We start from the raw sequence: 17,914 nt of genomic DNA, 5'->3' as shown, positions 1-17,914 counted from the left end.
GTGGACGAGTGCAGGGGGTGTAGCAAGATGGTGGCAATGGAACATCACTTCCGTTAACAAAATCTGACGGGTCGCCAAATCTGACGAAACACTGGCGTCCAGCTTCTTTCAAAATATAACATCAAAACAGCATCATAGTTGTCACTGTACTATATTTATTAATATACGCTCACTTTATTGCTAAAAATATCTGAAATTCAAGACATAGCTGAGTGTAGTAAGATGTACGCTGCTGCCTTCTTCTGACTGCAGGTGTTCTGTCAGGTTAGCAGACTTGGTAGCGGTGGATGCATGCGCAGCTGACGGAACGTCACTTCCGTTACCTAATCTAAAGGGTCGCCAAATCTGATAAATATATATTAATGTTTTGTTTTTTTTATCCCACTTATATAAACAATGGCGATTTTGTTTTCTTATATCTTATAAAATTGACGGGAATTATTTTATATCAACGATCTAAATTATGGCTATTTTATCCTATTTATATCAGCGATGGGAATTATTTTATCTCATTTATATCAGAGATGAGAATGATTTTACTCCCACTTATATTAACAATAGGAATTATTTTATCCCACTGACACCAATGATGGTGCTTCTTGTACTCCCATTTAAAAGTATAGGGGCTGATTTTATCCCACAGGCACCAACCATGGGGGTCATTTTTACTCTAATGCCGCGTACACACGGTCAGAATTTCCTATGGAAAAAGTCAGATGGGAGCTTTTCATCAGATATTCCGACCGTGTGTATGGCCCATTTCATCTGAATTTCCGACGGACTTAGAGAGCAGGTTCTCAATTTTCCAGACGGAAAAAATTCCTATGGCAAAATCTGTTCATCTGTATGGAATTCCGATGGGAAAAAAACAAAAAACAAACAAGCATGCTCGAAACAATTTGACGCATGCTCGGAAGCAATGAACTTCTTTTTCTCGCCTTGTAGTGTTGTACGTGACTGTGTTAACGCTCGAAAGTTCAGAGAACTTGTGTGTGGCCGTGTGTATGCAAGTCAATGCCGTCGGAAAAACCATCCAACTTTTTTTCCGACGGAAATTCCGCTCATGTGTACAGGGCATTACCGACTTTAACAACGGGGCTTCATGATTTGCCTAATGATGGGCTTTAGGAATGTTGCTCCCTTCCATCATCAGCTTGCAATATTCATTCTTCTAATGATTGTGGTCTAGAAGTTCTCCAGTGTTTAAGAATCAGGTTCTTCGTCTCCTCCAAGAAGTGTGATATCAGTGACCTATATGTAGGGGGCAAGTGTTTCGTCAGAATCAGTAACGGAAATGACGCTCCGTCACATGCGTCCACCGCTACCAGGTTTACTAATCTGACAGAACACTTGCAGTCAGAAGAAAGCAGCGGACATCTTACTACACTCATCTACGTCTTGAATTTCAGGGCAAGTTTAGCAATAAAGTGAATGTATATAAATAAATAAATAAATATAGTAGATTTGCATTGGTGATGTTTACGGTCATTTTGAAAGCCTAAAAGGTTTACCGCTGAGCAGTGCAGGGTGTACCAACATGGCCTTAATGCAGAGGATTAACCCCTTAGGTTTCACAGCGAGTATAACAAGCATGCTTTACTGCATATACAGACTGATTTTACGGTTTTGGGTTTAGTAACACTTTAATCGTGGAGTGTCTGTCCCTATGATTAACCACTTCAATACAGGGCACTTTCACCCCCTTCCTGCCCTGTCCAAATTTTCAAAGCGGTCGCATTTTGAATGACAATTGCTCGGTCATGCAACACTGTACCCAAACAAAATTATCATTTAGCAAACACGTCCAAGCAAGAACATCACATACTACACCGGGGAGGTGAACACTTGGATATGCAAAGACAATGCTGCGTGTAGATTTTCCAAATATGCCCAAACACAAAGCCCTACTGTGAAGAGACCCTGTGAAAAGTGAGAAAACACAGCACTGCAGAACGGAAAGAGGGTGCTGTTTAGCCATTCTAAAAATAGGAAAGTCATCTGGGACATAAACAACTTTTTTGCTTCCCAGATTACTTTTTTTTTTGCGTTTAGATGTCCCTGCTTCAACCACCAGCCGTATAGACAAACACGGCAGGTGGTAATGCCTCTTGTTCTGGGCTAAGGACATGTGACATCACCCAATCTGACCACAATCGTAGGCAGATCGTGGGTGCGCTGTGTCCTTGGGACACTGCATGACCCTGATCTCGATAAAGAGTCGGATGTGGCTCTTTACCCATGTGATCGGCTGTGTCCAACCACAGCTGATCACAAGTAAACAAGGAAGTGCCGGCATTCGGCTCTCCTCGCCTCACACTGACAGTGTTGAGGAGATCTGATCAGCGGCATCTCCTCACAGTGGAGAACTGTACAGATATTCAGTGCCCCAATTATCAGTGCAGCCACAACAGTGCCCAGCAGCGAGGCCATTCTGTGCCCAGCAGCGAGGCCATTCTGTGCCCAGCAGCGAGGCCATTCTGTGCCCAGCAGCGAGGCCATTCTGTGCCCAGCAGCGATTTAAGTTAGTGCTACCCATCATTGCCCATAGGTGCTGCCCATTAGTGTCTCCTCATCAGTGAGTCGATGGAGCTGCACATTTTTTTAAGGGTTTTATTCCTGTAAGCAAACGAGCTGTCTGACTTCCAACATATGAACACCACCTAAATACACCGCCATTTACTCAAGCGAATGTGCACAGCATGAAATATAGCCACTATTTAAAACATACACAAATCTTTATTATAAATTAATTAGGATACGACAAGAGTTAAAACATTTTTAAAAACACTATATACACAATAACATTATTACCAAATGATGCACATTTTATCTACAACCTTTCTTAGAAAAACTTTAGCTAGACAAATTGTGGAAGTGATCAGTCGTCCTTGAGGGCGTACATAATGTCATCCTGGCTGACGTTGATCCTCACTCTTAGGTGCAAGTCATTCCTGCTGGACTCGACCAGGAGGAGACGCGAGGCTCCTAGTCTTAGACACACCGCCATGGTCTCTGACATAGTAGGGGGCTGCAGTCCTTCTATCCTACACAGTGCAATATGCTGGTGGTATACCTACATACAAAAACAGCGTGTGTCACATTAGCTTAAACAACGGATGAAAGAAAATAAAATTAGCAATTTGAATGTCATGAAGGAATATTGGGAAAACCTGAAACGGTAATGCTAAAACTGGAACATTCCTATAAAAAGAAAAAATGTAATTCCTTTTCTAAATGTCCCAACAGGTTCATTGCCCCCATAAGGTTACTGAATGGAACCAGGAATGAGATGTCTCCATCTAAATCTAAAATGGCTAAATGAATTAAGAGGGGGGTGTTCAAGCCACAGTACCTATATTTTATCGGATTTACGCTGGTTACGCAACGTCATGAAGATTTACTGGACCTATTCAATGACCTGAAACGTAGGCGAGTCAGTATCTAAATCTCCTTTATTTAGACCACACTGGGAACTGTTAAACATACATGGTAGGGGAGGTTGGAAAGTGTGTCCTAGGGAGGCGTGCTCCAATTGTGGGGGGAGTGGACTGACCTGGAGTACAGAGAGATCGCTGTTCCTGATCACTAACAGACAATCGCACTATACGCCCCTGTCAGAACAGGGATCTGCTTTGTTTACATTGGCAGATCCCCGTTCTGCCTCTGAGGAGCATTGGCTCCCCCGTTGTGCAGCCGCCACAGTATATTGCGCAGTATATTTTGCGCAATAGGGCTGTCCTGCAGCAGTATGTGGTGGGCAGTCCTTAAGTGGTTAAATAAAACAAAAACGCACAACACAAAATAAGCATTACAAAACACACCTGCTGAAATGTGGCTTCTTCAAGACCAGATCTTCTAAACTCTGCAATGACGGCTTTGAGAAAACATTGCTCCAATACAGAAGAGCTCCTAAGGAGGAACAGTTCACAAAGTTAAAATATACAATACGTTTGTATCTTATGCTTAGCACAAACAAGTTTATTTCTACTGTCAGACTTGGAATTCTATCTTGCTGCCCCCATTCACAGCTAAAATTCAAAACTCATGTGAAGGTTTAGGTTTTCACATTCAAAATCCATTCATGGTATGCTCCTCATGCGATAGTGCTCAAGCCCTGGTGATTTCCTGCACAGACAAGCTTTGACAGCATAGCCGAGCAGTGGGAGAGCATGGACAATAATAAGCTCTCTAATGGTTACTAGCATCAAATGCAGCAGCTCACACACATTAATCCTCATATTTTTTTCACTGCTAGGACTACACTTTTCTGCTGGATTGGTGGGTACAGCTTAGAGCTTCGTTATTTGTGCAATAGTAATAAATACTAGCCAGAGTAGTAAAACCTATGCTATTTGGCTAACCTAAATATTCAGCTGTTAATAAACCTAAATACAATTCCAGGGGCTGAATGAATATAAAATATAATATTCCTCCTCCCTTCCAATGTCACACTTTGTACCTTTTTGGGGGGGGGGGTCACATACCTGTCAAATCCAGGTATCTAATCCCACTTTCCAGGAAAAATTGGACGCACATGTTCAGCAAATCGTCCTTTCCCCGCGCTGTGTTCTTGGGGGGGGGAGGGGGGGGAGACAGGTCCCAGAAGACAGCAGGGACCAAATTAAACGTGGCGGCCCAAACCCTCCATTCTCTGCCCTGCCTGTCCACAGCGCCGGCAATACTGCTGTGGGCATCCAGCTGTGACAGCTTGCAGCTTCACAGCCTGTCCTGAATGGCCGGGCAATCTTCAGGGACCTGTGACACATTCCAGAAGTTTGCAGGGAGGAAGGGGCCGCCTAGGTGGCCCGAGTAGAAGTGGGAGCAGGAACCTGGCAAAACTAGGCACTCTCTGCTATATGCATGGAGTGTCCTTTTTAAAAAGCTAAAAATAATAAATGAAGTTCTTCTGAAAGCTTGATTTTTTTATGGAAATTGTCAGTAATTGTGATGCATCGTGGAATCGAATCAAATCGTTGACCAGATAATCGAAAATTGATATCGTGAGACCAGTGAAGATGCGCACCTCTACAACACTTTGTTTTCCTACCCATTGGAGGGCCATATACGGTAATTTACCTCACCAAATTCTTCATGTTGAATATTTTTCTGCAGATGCTGGAAAAATGATCCTAGTTTCCATTAGACACAATAGTGAAGACAGTGTGACTGTGTGTGTGTATGTATATGTATATGTATATGTATATGTATATGTATATGTATATGTATATATATATATATATATATATATAAACACACAATGGGTACTTATTCATATTGTCTTTTGTACTCTATTATAAAACAATAAAAGCAGAATGAAACATCAGGTCACCGTTTCATTTTACAATGGTACATACCGGACTGCTATGATGTAAGGGGAGGAGAACATTTCATCCAAGGCTGAGATGACATGTGGCATTTTTACCAAGGATGGTTCACTTTTTTTGCTAGAGAACTCACAGATCTCTGTTGCCCTGCGACAGATGTCTAAACAGCGACGTGCATCACCAGACAATGCAGCCACCTGCAGAAACAGAACAAAAAGTGGGCATAAGTGTTTAGTATCACATACATTACATTGCTGGTAAAAGACACTGACGATTTGAGTCTTCAGTTACACCAATTTGGCTCTATAGCATATTTAGGCTACATATAATGCCTGTCCTAGAACTGTTAAATCCAAAAATGCTTGTTCATGTTGTAATAAGTGGTTAAATCAAAAGTACATCTAAAGCCAATTATTCTCTTTTGGATAGAGAAGATGATGTTTAAAGTTTTTTTTTTTTTGCCGTGTATAGAGTTGGTAGGGTTTCCTCCGACTTTCTTTTGGATGCACAACAGGAAGCAATTGGAAAGTTCTCCAAAGAGAGGGGGTGCCTGTATAAGGAGTAGTGCGAGTAGAAAGCGTCTTAAGCTTTCTGTAAGATTTGCAAAGCTTTTTAAAAAACACTTTTTTCGGCTCGTTTGGGGATAAAGTGCTGATTTCATTTTAAAACAAGCAGCCATCAGGCTTCAAATAGTGCTGAAAATTAGAGACCCCCTTCCTGCCCAGGCCAATTTTCAGCTTTCAGCGCTGTCGTACTTAAAATGGCAATTGCGCAGTCATGCAACACTGTACCCATATGAAATTAACTTATCACACAAATAGAGCTTTCTTTTGGTGGTATATAATCACCACTGTGTTTTTTTGGGGGGGGTTAAATACATTTATCTTTGCTTAGGTTAAAACAATTTGCATACGAATAACGTTTATGAATGGAGGACAAAATGTGTTCTGCTACATTTCTTCGGTAAAAATAACCCACATATATTTAGTCTGTAGGGAAGTTAGAGTCCACAAACACTGAGATCAGAGAGAGAATATATATAACCTCTCTGAAAAGCGATCAATCCTGATGTACCGACAGTTTAAGAGACCCAAAAGGACAGGACAAAATATCCACCAAATGACCCATTTGGAAAGTAAACAAACAGTCTGAGGTATTTAGAGGCATGGCGTGTTGTTGCCAGCTGGTGCTTTAAAATTGTAGGCTGACAGCAATGACTACTTTGTTTTCATTTCATCAGTCCACCATTACTGTCATCAAATGTAGAAGAGGAAAAGATCCTATGGTTCATAGGTCTGTTACTAAGGTCTACTCTATGACAAATTAAGGAAGAACACCACACACAGGTACTTTTGCTGCACCCTGCCTCATGAATGATGGTTACATCAAAAAACAGTTTGCAGTTTGAGTGCAAACAGTACATAGAGGAGATGATCTTTAAGTTTCTACCTTTCTGGCAACAAGCTGAATGACATCATCATCAAATGCCTTGACATGGTTCAGGCGAGAGGTGATTATCTGTTGCAGCTGTTTATGAGTGTAAGGCTGGAATGACATTCTTGTGAGGCCCTGTTAGATGAGAGAAGCAAATGATAGAAAATAAGCAGAAGATTAAACTATTAAGACATGTTTTATATAAAATAGCTCATGCTATGTTCTATGTTATTAGAAGAAGATGATTCTTCAGTAAAAAGAATGCAAACATACTCCATATTACAGTCTAATACAGAATGACAAGGCGATGTACATTTTATGTACAAGAACATGAAACACTGTCTTAAAGAGGAAGTAAACTTCCTCTGCTGACATTTACCTATAGACCAGCCTATATTAAGGCTTAACTATAGATAGTGTAAATATCTCCTAAATATGTACTGTTTAGGGCAGGGGTAGGCAACCTCAGCCCTCCAGTTGTGGTGAAACTACAAATCCCATCATGCCTCTAGGAGTCATGCCTGTGATTGTTAGGGTCTTGCCATGTCTCATGGAACTTGTAGTTTCAAAACAGATTGAAAGCCGAGGTTGCCTACCCCTGGTTTAGGATATATTTACATTACATGCAGCAGCCACTGACATCACTTGCGCATGCACTCTGAAGGAACGGCCAAGGGTGCCATTCCTCTGAGCACTGTGCCATGACCAGCAGGTTCCGCACGGGAGTGACGCCATCGCGGCTCTGGCCACTCACAGCACCCATGTCTGCAAACCCGGAAGTAACTCCGGGAAAGATGTCTGCCGTCTCAGTGGTGTGCGAGCGCCACTGGTAGGCTTCGTTCTAAGGTAAGTGTTTCATAATGAGCTAGTATGCGATGCATTATACCTTTGTCTTACAGTGGGCTTTTTTTTGCGTTTACAACCTCTTTAAGGGCCTGTGTCAACAAGCTTTGGGCTTGTGTCAATGGCATCAGCGCGAGACACTGAGATCATTCAGAATTTATAGACAGGTGCATTTGGCCTGCAGTTTACCCCTTCAAAAAACAGTAGGTTTTGCATTTCTATAGACCTGTATGGAGATACCAAACCTGCCTTAAAGGGGAGTTCCAGCCTTTTTTTAAGTTTATTAAAAGTCAGCAGCTACAAAAAGTGTAGCTGCTGGCTTTTAATAAACAGACACTTACCTGCTCCACTGCTCCAGCGACGCGCCGGCCGGTGCTCCGCTCCTCGCCGGCCGGCGTCTTCATTCCTAGTGTGGGCACCCGGCAGTGACAGCTTTCGGCTTTACGGCCGGGCACCCACTGCGCATGCGCGAGAGGCACTGAGCATGCGCGGTCCGATTGGACAGGCGCTCGCCTACAGAGAGGGGCTGCAAGAAGGCGATTAAGATAATCGCCTTTCCAGCCCCTCGGCAGAAGGAGGAAGTGGGACAGGAAGTCCCCTTCTCCTGAAGCCCCCACTCCCCCCCCAAAAAAAGATTACATGCCAAATGTGGCATGTAAGGGGGCGAGGAGTGGGTTAAGCGGAAGTTACATTTTTAGGTGGAACTCCGCTTTAAGCAAACAAAAGCCTGTTGACACAAGTCATAATACCAATACTTTGGTACGGTAATTATTTTTGAGATCTAAAGTTTTCCTTCTAAAGAAGGCGACAGTAAAAGTCTTCCATGAGCATCTGGTTTAATAATTCACCAGCTACAAAGAAATAAAGCATCTCTTACCAGCCTGCTGGCTACCCGATTCATCATTATCCTCTCTGGCAGATCCATGGTGTTTGCAATGGCCAGTACAATCAGTTTTGCTTGTTTCCGAGTGGGCCAGTCAAACAAACTGTACATAACATTCTGCTTTCTGGTCCAAAGAAGGTCCAACTGGAAAATAAATATTAAACACATTAGGGATCATTTATCAATGTTGTTGCACCGCTGGGCAATGCTAAACAGAAGCAGCTAGGCAAATCTGAGAAAGAATGGAGTCAGATTATACACAGGCAGCTTCCATTCATAAATTCCCCCTTAGCTGTTTTAAGGTAACTCTGCAAAAAGAGTAATACCTGAACCTGACTGGTTAATGGCGCCTTTGTTTGGAGTGAAAATGTGTCTTAGATTAATGTTTGTCATATGCAAAGGAAATTCTGTCAAAGGCCTGTACAAAGCGGTCTTCGTTTGCCGTCAAGGTTTACAGGCATAGGGGTCACAAATGCACACAAAAACTGTTGCATAGATTTTGTTAATGGACAGGCAGCCTAATTTTCATCAAAAATGTTACACTAATTTGTTCAGTAAAGGTCTCTGGCACAGATCTCCAACCTCTAATATCGGCTAGGAGTACAAGGAGAGAAAGCAAGTTTCTCCTTGGCTGCAGATGAGCCTTCCTGTAACTGGCACAATTACTCAGACTGCATCATTCTCCTCTGTGAACCAAACAGATCAATTGGATTGGTGCACAAAGAAAGTTCTATAAAAGACATGGATGAGCGAGTTTGGGGTGGAGGAAATTGACTGGCCTGCACACAGTCCTGACCTCAATCCGAACACCTTTGGGATGAATTAAAGCGGAGACTGCGAGCCAGTCCTTCTCGTCCACATCAGTGCCTGACCTCACAAATGTTCTTCTGGAAGAATGCTGAATCATTCCCATAGACACACTCCTAAACCTTGTGGACAGCCTTCCCAGAGGAGTTGAAGCTGTTATAGCTGCAAAGAGTAGGCCAACTCAATATTGAACCCTACGGACTGGGATGCCATTAAAGTTCATGTGTGTAAAGGCAGGCGTCACAATACTTTTGGCAATGTAGTGTACATTTCATATATGTTCAAAAATAGAAAAGATCCAAGGCAATCTAGCTTGCCCAAGCCAAGGTTATCATTTGATATAAGTGGCATGGTAAAGGTGATTTTATCAGTATGCATGAAACTGCAATTCTGTGACAAAAATATTGCATTAGAGCTACAATGATCACTAAAGTCTGCAGCTATGTGACTAGTAATATGGATCTTTTTTTCCCTTCTGACCGCAACATAAAAAGTATCGGAAGGCAACCACTGGCCCAAAGGCTACATATAGTACATTTTTATTCAGATGCATTGCCATTACCTCATCCACCAGCAATACAGTGGTCTCCCTTTTGGAGGCAGGTGTGCTGAATCTCTTGTCAAGCAGAGCAGCAGCGTGGTCTGCAGTTGCTTTCTGGCCAGTCAAGAGCTGAAATGAAATATTGATAAACATGAATATCAAACACCAGAGCAAAAAAAACTAAAAAAAACACAAACTGCATGCTAAATCATTTTACACAATAGATAACAGCTGTGTGGATTTGCCCTCTGCAGTGCCGCAAGGCTCGCTCACCTTCAGGATTTGCACATAAGCCTGATGAGGGTCTGTCAGCTTCATGCCATTGATCTCAATGTATTGGAAAGACGGCAGCTCATCTTCATCTGCAGCCCGCTGCAGACTCCGGATCACCTCGTGCACGGTTGCCGTTTTCCCAGTGCCAGGAACGCCAGATATGTACATGCACCTAACAAGCACACACAGGAAATGTGATCTCAATCTACTTTACTTAGCCTTTTGAAGAGTCTAGTGCTAAGCACATCCAACCATAACTATTTAACCTCCCTGGCGGTATGATTATTTCAGATTTTAGGTGCTGAAAGCGGTACCATTATTTTGCATGGAAATTTGGCGTTTTATATTGTAGGCCTGTAATTCTTAGGAATAACTCACTTAAATCTGTCCAAGAGTCTAGTAGACATCCCGGGTATGAAAGTTTGAAACACAAATTCATACATTATAATATAATAAATAACAATAACTAATAATAATAAAATTATTCAATAATGTAATCAAATCAAAAACACTGAAAGTTGCTCAGTTGCAGAATTGTCACTGTCATTACTTTTAGTGATGACAAATTTCCCCACAAATCGACATTGTCCACCTAGATCAGATGAGCTTCATTGCAGGTAGGGAAGCTAGGGACAATTTTCTCAGAGAGGTATACCTTATACACTGGGCCCGCAACCGCCCCGATGCGCACACTTACATTATTATTATCAACTGACGCGGAAAAAGCTTTTGACTGCGTGGACTGGTCCTATTTGACAGCAGTGCTCCGGTCGTTGCGGCTAGGCCCGCGGATGATGACGTCTATCCTAACTTTGTATTCCACGACCCTATCGACTTGATTCCCCATCAGAAATGGCACGAGGCAGGGGTGTCCTCTTTCACCTCTCTTGTTCGCCCTGGTGCTGGAGCCTCTTCTCCACACAGTGCGAGCTACCCCCGACATTAAAGGCCTTCTGGTTGGTGACAGAGCATAAGCTTTCGGCATATGCCGATTAGGGGTGCAACGGATCAAAAAACTCACGGATCGGATCAATCCTCGGATCAGGAGTCACGGATCGGATCATTTTCGGATCAGCAAAAAAAAAAAAAAAAAAAAAAAAAAAAAAAAGGGTCCGCTTTTTCATTGGTCCAAAAAAAAAAAAAAAAAAATTATATATATATATATATATATATATATATATATATATATATATATATATATATATATATATATATATATATATATATATATATATATATATATATATATATATATATATATATATATATATATATATATATATATATATATATATATATATATATATATATATATATATATATATATATATATATATATATATATATATATATATATATATATATATATATATATATATATATATATATATATATATATATATATATATATATATATATATATATATTTTTTTTTTTGGACCAATGAAAAAAAGGAACTTTTTTTTTTTTTTTTGCTGATCCGAAAAAAGAGCACAATAGCAATTCACAGGGGTGGATTAAAGAGGAAGCAGGTGAGGCTGTTTGGGACTTAAAGTACAATCTTGATGTTTTTACAGCAAAAAAATATATATATATATATATATATATATATATATATATATATATATATATAATTTTTTGCTGTAAAAACATCAAGATTGTACTTTAAGTCCCAAACAGCCTCACCTGCTTCCTCTTTAATCCACCCCTGTGAATTGCTATTGTGCTCTTTTTTCCCCCTTCCCCCCCCCCCTCCTCTCACACCAGTGCTTCACTGCTAACATTCCCATTCAGCTTGCTAGAGCCCAGTGCACAGCGTGACACGCCTCCCCGGGGAGGCGTGTCACGCTGGGCTCTGGCTAGCAGACTGGCCGCCGCTCCGGAGCTAGGCCGAAGCCGGGGACTTTCCTAGGCCTAGGCTCCGGAGCGCTCCGCGGATCGCGGGGTGTGCCGATCCGAACGGGGTGGCCCGTTCGGATCACGGATCGGTGACGATCCGTTGCACCCCTAATGCCGATGATGTCCTGTTTCACCTCTCTGACCCCCTGCTCTCCTTGCCCAGCCTGATGCTGAAGCTTTTTTGATCCCTTTTCAATTTTAAGATACATTTTTCGAAGTCCGAAATTCTCCCCATTTGCCTGGCACCTCATTTGGCCACGACCCTTTGTGGGGCTTTCCCCTTTGTCTGGGCAACGTCGTCCCTGCGATAATTGGGAGTGCAACTCACGGATCGCTTTGATACCCTATACTCCGCTAACTACCCGTTGCTTGCGGCGGTCAAAGATGACCTCTCACAATGGACACGAACGGCCTTTACGTGGTTGGGTCGTGTGAGCATCATAAAGATGAACATCCTACTCCGTATACTTTTTTACTTACAGATGTTGTTACCGATCCCCTTGCCCAGACTCTTTTTTGATCGACTGTCTAGCATGTTGTCTGACTTTATTTGGAACGCTCGTAAACCCAGGATAGCTATGAGACTATTGCGACGTCCGAAGCGGGGTGGCGGCTTGAGAATCCCTGACATCAGACAGTACTATAGAGCCATAGCCCTTCAGAGGATACTCAACTGGCGATTCCATGCTCACTCGAAGCTTTGGGTTTCACTGGAGAAGTGTCTGGCGGGTAGGAATTTATCCTACGCACCTTGGCTGCCCCAGGAACATAGGGGGCGACTTTCCCTCTGATGGCTTAGGTACTGTCAAGTATGGGATCGGATCAACTCGCTGCTGAAGCTGGCCCCCCCTATGTCTCCATTGGCTGGTTTCCGTTGGTTTTCCCCCGGGTGAACAAATGGGCTTTTTCGGGCCCTGGCCCTCACCCCATTTGAGCGTATTTTTGTTGCAGACGAACCGTCACCTCACCTGATGTCAGAACTATACCGACTCTTGGGTTCAGCTGCTCCCTAGGCCACGCCTGCATACATCCGGCGTTGGGAGACGGATCTAGGGTTGATTTTTACGGACCAGCAGTTATCCCACCTATATCACCTCACCCATTCATCCTCTATAGACTCCAGAACTCAGGAGACAAACTTTAAGGTACTGGCCAGATGGTACTGGGTACCTGCGGATCTAGCGTGTATTTACCCCTCAACGCCCGAGTTGTGCTGGAGAGGGTGTGGACACAGGGGCACATTAGTTCACATCTGGTGGGAATGCCCCCTGATCAGACCCTACTGGGAAGAATTATGGGACCAAATAAAAATAGTGACAGAAATAGAAGTCACTTTCTCCTCCATGTCCCCCCGTTCCCGCTCAGTCAATATAAAAAAAAAAAAAAAAACATGCTACCCCATTTGTTAAATGTAGCAAGGCGCTTGATTCCAATTTATTGGAAGACGTCCAGGATTCCCTCTCGGGAAGAGTGGATTAACGGAGTGAGCGCGGTTCGGGAGGCTGAGGATTGGGTGGGCTACCTTTAAGGGATCTGGGGACCGTTTTCGTGACATTTGGGCTCCCTGGTCTGAATATGTTTCAGACCCCGCTCATGTGCCCTCGACTCTGGACGTTGCTCTATTAGAGTTAGCAGATCCCACACTTAAAGCTCTCAGGTTGGCTGGAGCGTGAGGGGCAATGACATAACCTGCTGGTGAGCTGTGGGTGTCTACAGATACTGAAGTCTGGCATGGTGTGCTCGGTGCGGACTTGGAAGATGCCCTTTCCCAATTTGCAGGTAACCTGGCACTTATGTCCCTTTCCCCTCTATCTTTCCCCCTGCTCTACCTTCCCTTCCCCCCTACTTTTGGTCCTTTTCTATGAGTTGAATGTCTCCCCCCCCCCCCCCTTTTATTTATTTTTTGTCCTTTACATATGGTTGGCAATTGAGAAACGCCTGCCGGCCTGTTAAGGGCTGTCAACCCACATGTCCCTAGGACCCGCGGGACAGGCCCCATGTTTCCGAGGGGTGCTGGTGGTCCCGTTCGGGTGTGTGTCACCACGCTTTGGTGGCCCTGGTGTGCGGGGCAGCTAGATGGAGGCGATCGGGGCCCCCACCCCCATCGCGGACCATGGGGGCATACCCCCTACACGTTTTTGGTGTCAGTCCACCTCAGGCCCCCCCCCTTTTTTTGTGTGTTCTTCTGCCATTTGTTTTCTGTGGTGTTGCTTCTTTCTATGTGTGTCTTTGCTCAACATGATTACTATACAGTAATCACTTTACGACCCTGCGCCTTATAATCTGTTGGGCATGTTTTGTCATTTGTTGTCTCAAAATAAATACTGATTAAACAAAAAATAATAAAAGTGCGAGAGTACAGAAAGCTGAAAATTGGTCTGGGAAAGAAGGGGGTAAAAGTGCCCTGTATTGAGGTGGTTAAATGGCATGATTGATTCTCTACTGACTTTCATACTAATCTATAAGGGCCCATGCACACAGGGCTTAAAAAACACTGCCTGTAAAAGCAGTTCAATGTTATCCTATCTGTCCATGCACATTAGGGTGTTTAGACGCATATTTTAAACTCAGCATTTAGAGGCCACTACCTTTACATGCTAAAAGATCGCACCGGTTCGCTTTAATTCCAATATAGGTTAGTTAATCCCTCTAAACCCAATAATAAAAGCAATGCACTACCATCTCTAAAAAATGTACTTACCCACCAGTTCCATCCAGCAGTTTACTTTCCACAAAATTGTACACATCCTGGTACTCCTGTTCCCTGCAAGGCAGAGATTCTGGTACGGCAGAGACATGGAGCCTGCAAACAGAAGCGGAATGAAGTTAAAGTGATCATTCATCCCAAACATTAGCAAAACCTTACAAGAAGGAGATTATAGCTTATACCAATATGTTTTCAAACAATGTAAAAGTGCCAAAATGAGAAAAGGTTTTTTTTTTTGCATTAAACGTAAAGATTTGTATATTTGTCACTACAGTTCTCGACTTAAAAAGCAGAACTTTAACGCAATAAAAAAAAAAAAAACACACAACACACACACACACACACACACACACACACACACACAACATTCTTTTACAAGGAACATACATTCAACATTAGTAATTATGCTACAAAATTTGTTTGTGCTGTAAAATTGCCTCCAACATTGTTGATGACATTTTTCTGAAGCCCAGAGCCCCTGAGCAGGAAGTAAGGGCCAAATCCACAAAGATCGTGCCTAACTTAATTTTTTCCATTTAAGTTACACTGCCTTAAAATTTCTACCGAAGGGCCGGATCCACAAAGCACTTACCTAGAAATTTTGGGCTGTGTAACTTAAATTCCGCCGTCGCAAGGCGTTCCTATTCAAATGGGGGCGATTCCCATTTAAATTAGGGGCGCTCCCGCGCCGTCCGTACTGCGCATGCTCGAGACGTCATTTTCCCCGACGTGCATAGCGCGAAATTACGTTACGCCGAGCTTTGTGGATTGCGACGGGTCAATAAAGTTGCGTCGGGAAAAAAAAAAAAAAAAAAAAAAAAAGATACGGCGGGAAAAAAATAAATTCAAAATTTAAAAAAAAATCGTGTCGCTGGACAGAAAGGTCTGCTTTTACATGGTGTACTAACTTTACACCATGTAAAAGCAGCCCTAATTTTGCGTATGCAAACTTAAACTTACGGAGAAAAAACGAAGCTGAAAAGCTTTGTGGATCTCCGTAAGTGCTAATTTGCATACCCAAGGCGGCATTTCGACACAAAATGCCCCCAGCGGCGGATGCGGTGCTGCATCCTAAGATCCGGCAGTGTAAGTCCCTTACACATGCCGGATCTTCTGCCTAACTATGGGAAACTGATTCTGTGGATCAGTTCCATAGTTAGGAACAGGGATACGACGGCGTAACAGCAGTTACTCCATCGTATCTCTTTTGAGGATTTGGCCCTAAATCTTTAGACTGCCAGCAGATTTGCCTCTAGCGGCTAGGATTTTTGGCACAATGCAAAAAATAGAGAGCAAGCGGGCCTTGGTGCTGAGTGGCTGCATATTTGCGTGCAATAGCGCCAATAGAGCTGTGCCAAGAGCGCGCTCCCGGCAGCCAATGCAAACCTGATCGCCGCTTGTGATCAGGAGTTTTTTGTTCATGCGACCACCGTGACAGCCAATTACGGCAGGCAAGCAGCCATAAGCCCCACTCCCGGCATTCTAAAGCCATAAAGGGCCGAAGCCAACGGGGTTAAACAGTACAGGCACTTATTTTTAATGGTTTTCCATATACGTGCAAAAGGGGCCATCATCCAACCGACTCCCATTCAGCGCTCCCAGCTTAGAGTTGAGATCTGGGGACTTATTGACCCCAGATCTCACTGTAAATGGGACCTGTCATGCACTAGTCCTATTACAAGGGATGTGTACATTCCTTGTAATAGTAATAACAGTGAAAAAAAAAAAAATGATAAAAGCGTACAAGTAAGCATCAAAAACTAAAAAGTAAATCTCTCTCTCGCGCTCTCTCGTAAATGACGTTCAAACCACAGTTTTTCCCACAATCATTAAAACGAGAGCAATAATTCTAGCACTAGACCTTCTCTAACTCAAAACATGCAACCTTTTAAGAAAAATGTAAGTGTCACCTGTGGTGAATAAGAGTACCAAAGTTTGGTACCATTCCATGAGCGTATGCAATTTAAGTGTGACATGTTAGGCATCCATCTACTCTATGTAACATCTTTCACATTATGCAAAAAAATTGGGCTAACTTTACTGTTTTTTCCCCCCCTTTCTTTTTAAGTGTCAGTGCACCACCAGGACTTCCACTGATCAGTGCCCTTGCAGTCCATTGAGAACTACAAGCCGGTTGCCATGTGGCAGATGGAACTTGTTACTTCATTCACAGATTGACGACTTTGAATGCGACAGTGAATACAAGGGAAAAAGAAACCCTACTCACGGTCACCAGGAGATAGTGAGGGGGGGGGGGGGGGGGCAGCTACTGGAAAATGTTACAACTGAAGGAAAACTTAACCTTTAAAGTCTCTATGATAGCATCTCCCCTTAGATGGGAGGTATACTTTCTGGAAAAACCTACAACTAAACTAATTCAGAAATAAACTCTACAAATTCATCCCACCTGATGCGGGCTTCCTCCAGAACATTGGCAGGCTTTTGGATTGGCTGATTTCGCTCTGGGATTTTGGGAGTTGCAACATGGCTTTTGGAGCGTGGCTGTGAGGATTACACACAAAAGACACATAAAATGTTTACAGCAATTAAGGCAGAAGTATTACTAAAAACATGTATTAAAAGAAATATGTATGCAAATATCACTGGACATTACAGAAAACACTAGTTTTCTGGCTCATACTGACCTAACCATATTGGTACTTTCTGAATCATCGACTCGGACAGTAAGCAGAACAGGAATTTGTCCTTGTTCTGGACCTTACTACAGAGTCAGTGCCCGACAGAAATGACATCAGAAGATTAGCGCTTGATTGCCTATTTTTATAAATGGTTCAGCAAAGATTTCCATTATAAGAAAGGTTTCTAGAAGAGGACCTTCTTAGCAGAATTATATTAAAGGGGTTGTAAAGGTTCATTTTTTATTTTCTAAATAGGTTCCTTTTAAAGCGGGGGTTCACCCCCAAAAAAAATGTTTTAACATTATATTCAGCCGAGTTGTCATAATGACAATCAGCTGTTTTTTTTTTTTATTTTATCCCCGTACATACCGTATTTTCACCGCCGCTTCCGGGTATGTCTTCTGCGGGACTGGGCGTTCCGAATTGATTGACAGGCTTCCGACCGTGGCATACTGCGTGTCACGAGTTGCCGAAAGAAGCCGAATGTTGGTGCGCAGGCGCCGTATAGAGCCGACTCGCAGTCCGGCTTCTTTCGGCAACTCGTGACGCGCTGTATGCGACGGT

The 17,914-nt window shown here is 42.9% G+C and overlaps 1 protein-coding gene across 2 annotated transcripts in view; it reads right to left on the bottom strand.

Annotated features, from left to right (window-relative positions):
- Positions 1 to 2,716: 2,716 nt before the first annotated feature.
- The window catches only part of ORC1 (origin recognition complex subunit 1), a 38,213-nt gene continuing 23,015 nt past the window's right edge, over positions 2,717 to 17,914 (bottom strand). The window contains exons 10-18 of one of the 2 annotated variants that reach the window (XM_040360469.1): positions 17,119 to 17,213; positions 14,706 to 14,807; positions 10,106 to 10,277; positions 9,854 to 9,961; positions 8,479 to 8,628; positions 6,774 to 6,893; positions 5,355 to 5,521; positions 3,822 to 3,909; positions 2,717 to 3,073 (exon numbers count right to left, since the gene is read on the bottom strand). In XM_040360469.1, the coding sequence (XP_040216403.1) occupies positions 2,879 to 3,073; positions 3,822 to 3,909; positions 5,355 to 5,521; positions 6,774 to 6,893; positions 8,479 to 8,628; positions 9,854 to 9,961; positions 10,106 to 10,277; positions 14,706 to 14,807; positions 17,119 to 17,213 (1,197 nt within the window). In that variant the 3' untranslated portion in view covers positions 2,717 to 2,878. The remainder of the gene's footprint in view (positions 3,074 to 3,821; positions 3,910 to 5,354; positions 5,522 to 6,773; positions 6,894 to 8,478; positions 8,629 to 9,853; positions 9,962 to 10,105; positions 10,278 to 14,705; positions 14,808 to 17,118; positions 17,214 to 17,914) is intronic. The other variant, XM_040360470.1, reaches the window with a different exon arrangement.

Source organism: Rana temporaria, chromosome 7, assembly GCF_905171775.1.
Source record: "Rana temporaria chromosome 7, aRanTem1.1, whole genome shotgun sequence".
NCBI lineage: Eukaryota > Metazoa > Chordata > Amphibia > Anura > Ranidae > Rana > Rana temporaria.
The sequence above is the reverse complement of the archived record's forward strand: the minus strand, read 5'-3'. Positions and strand labels throughout refer to the sequence as shown.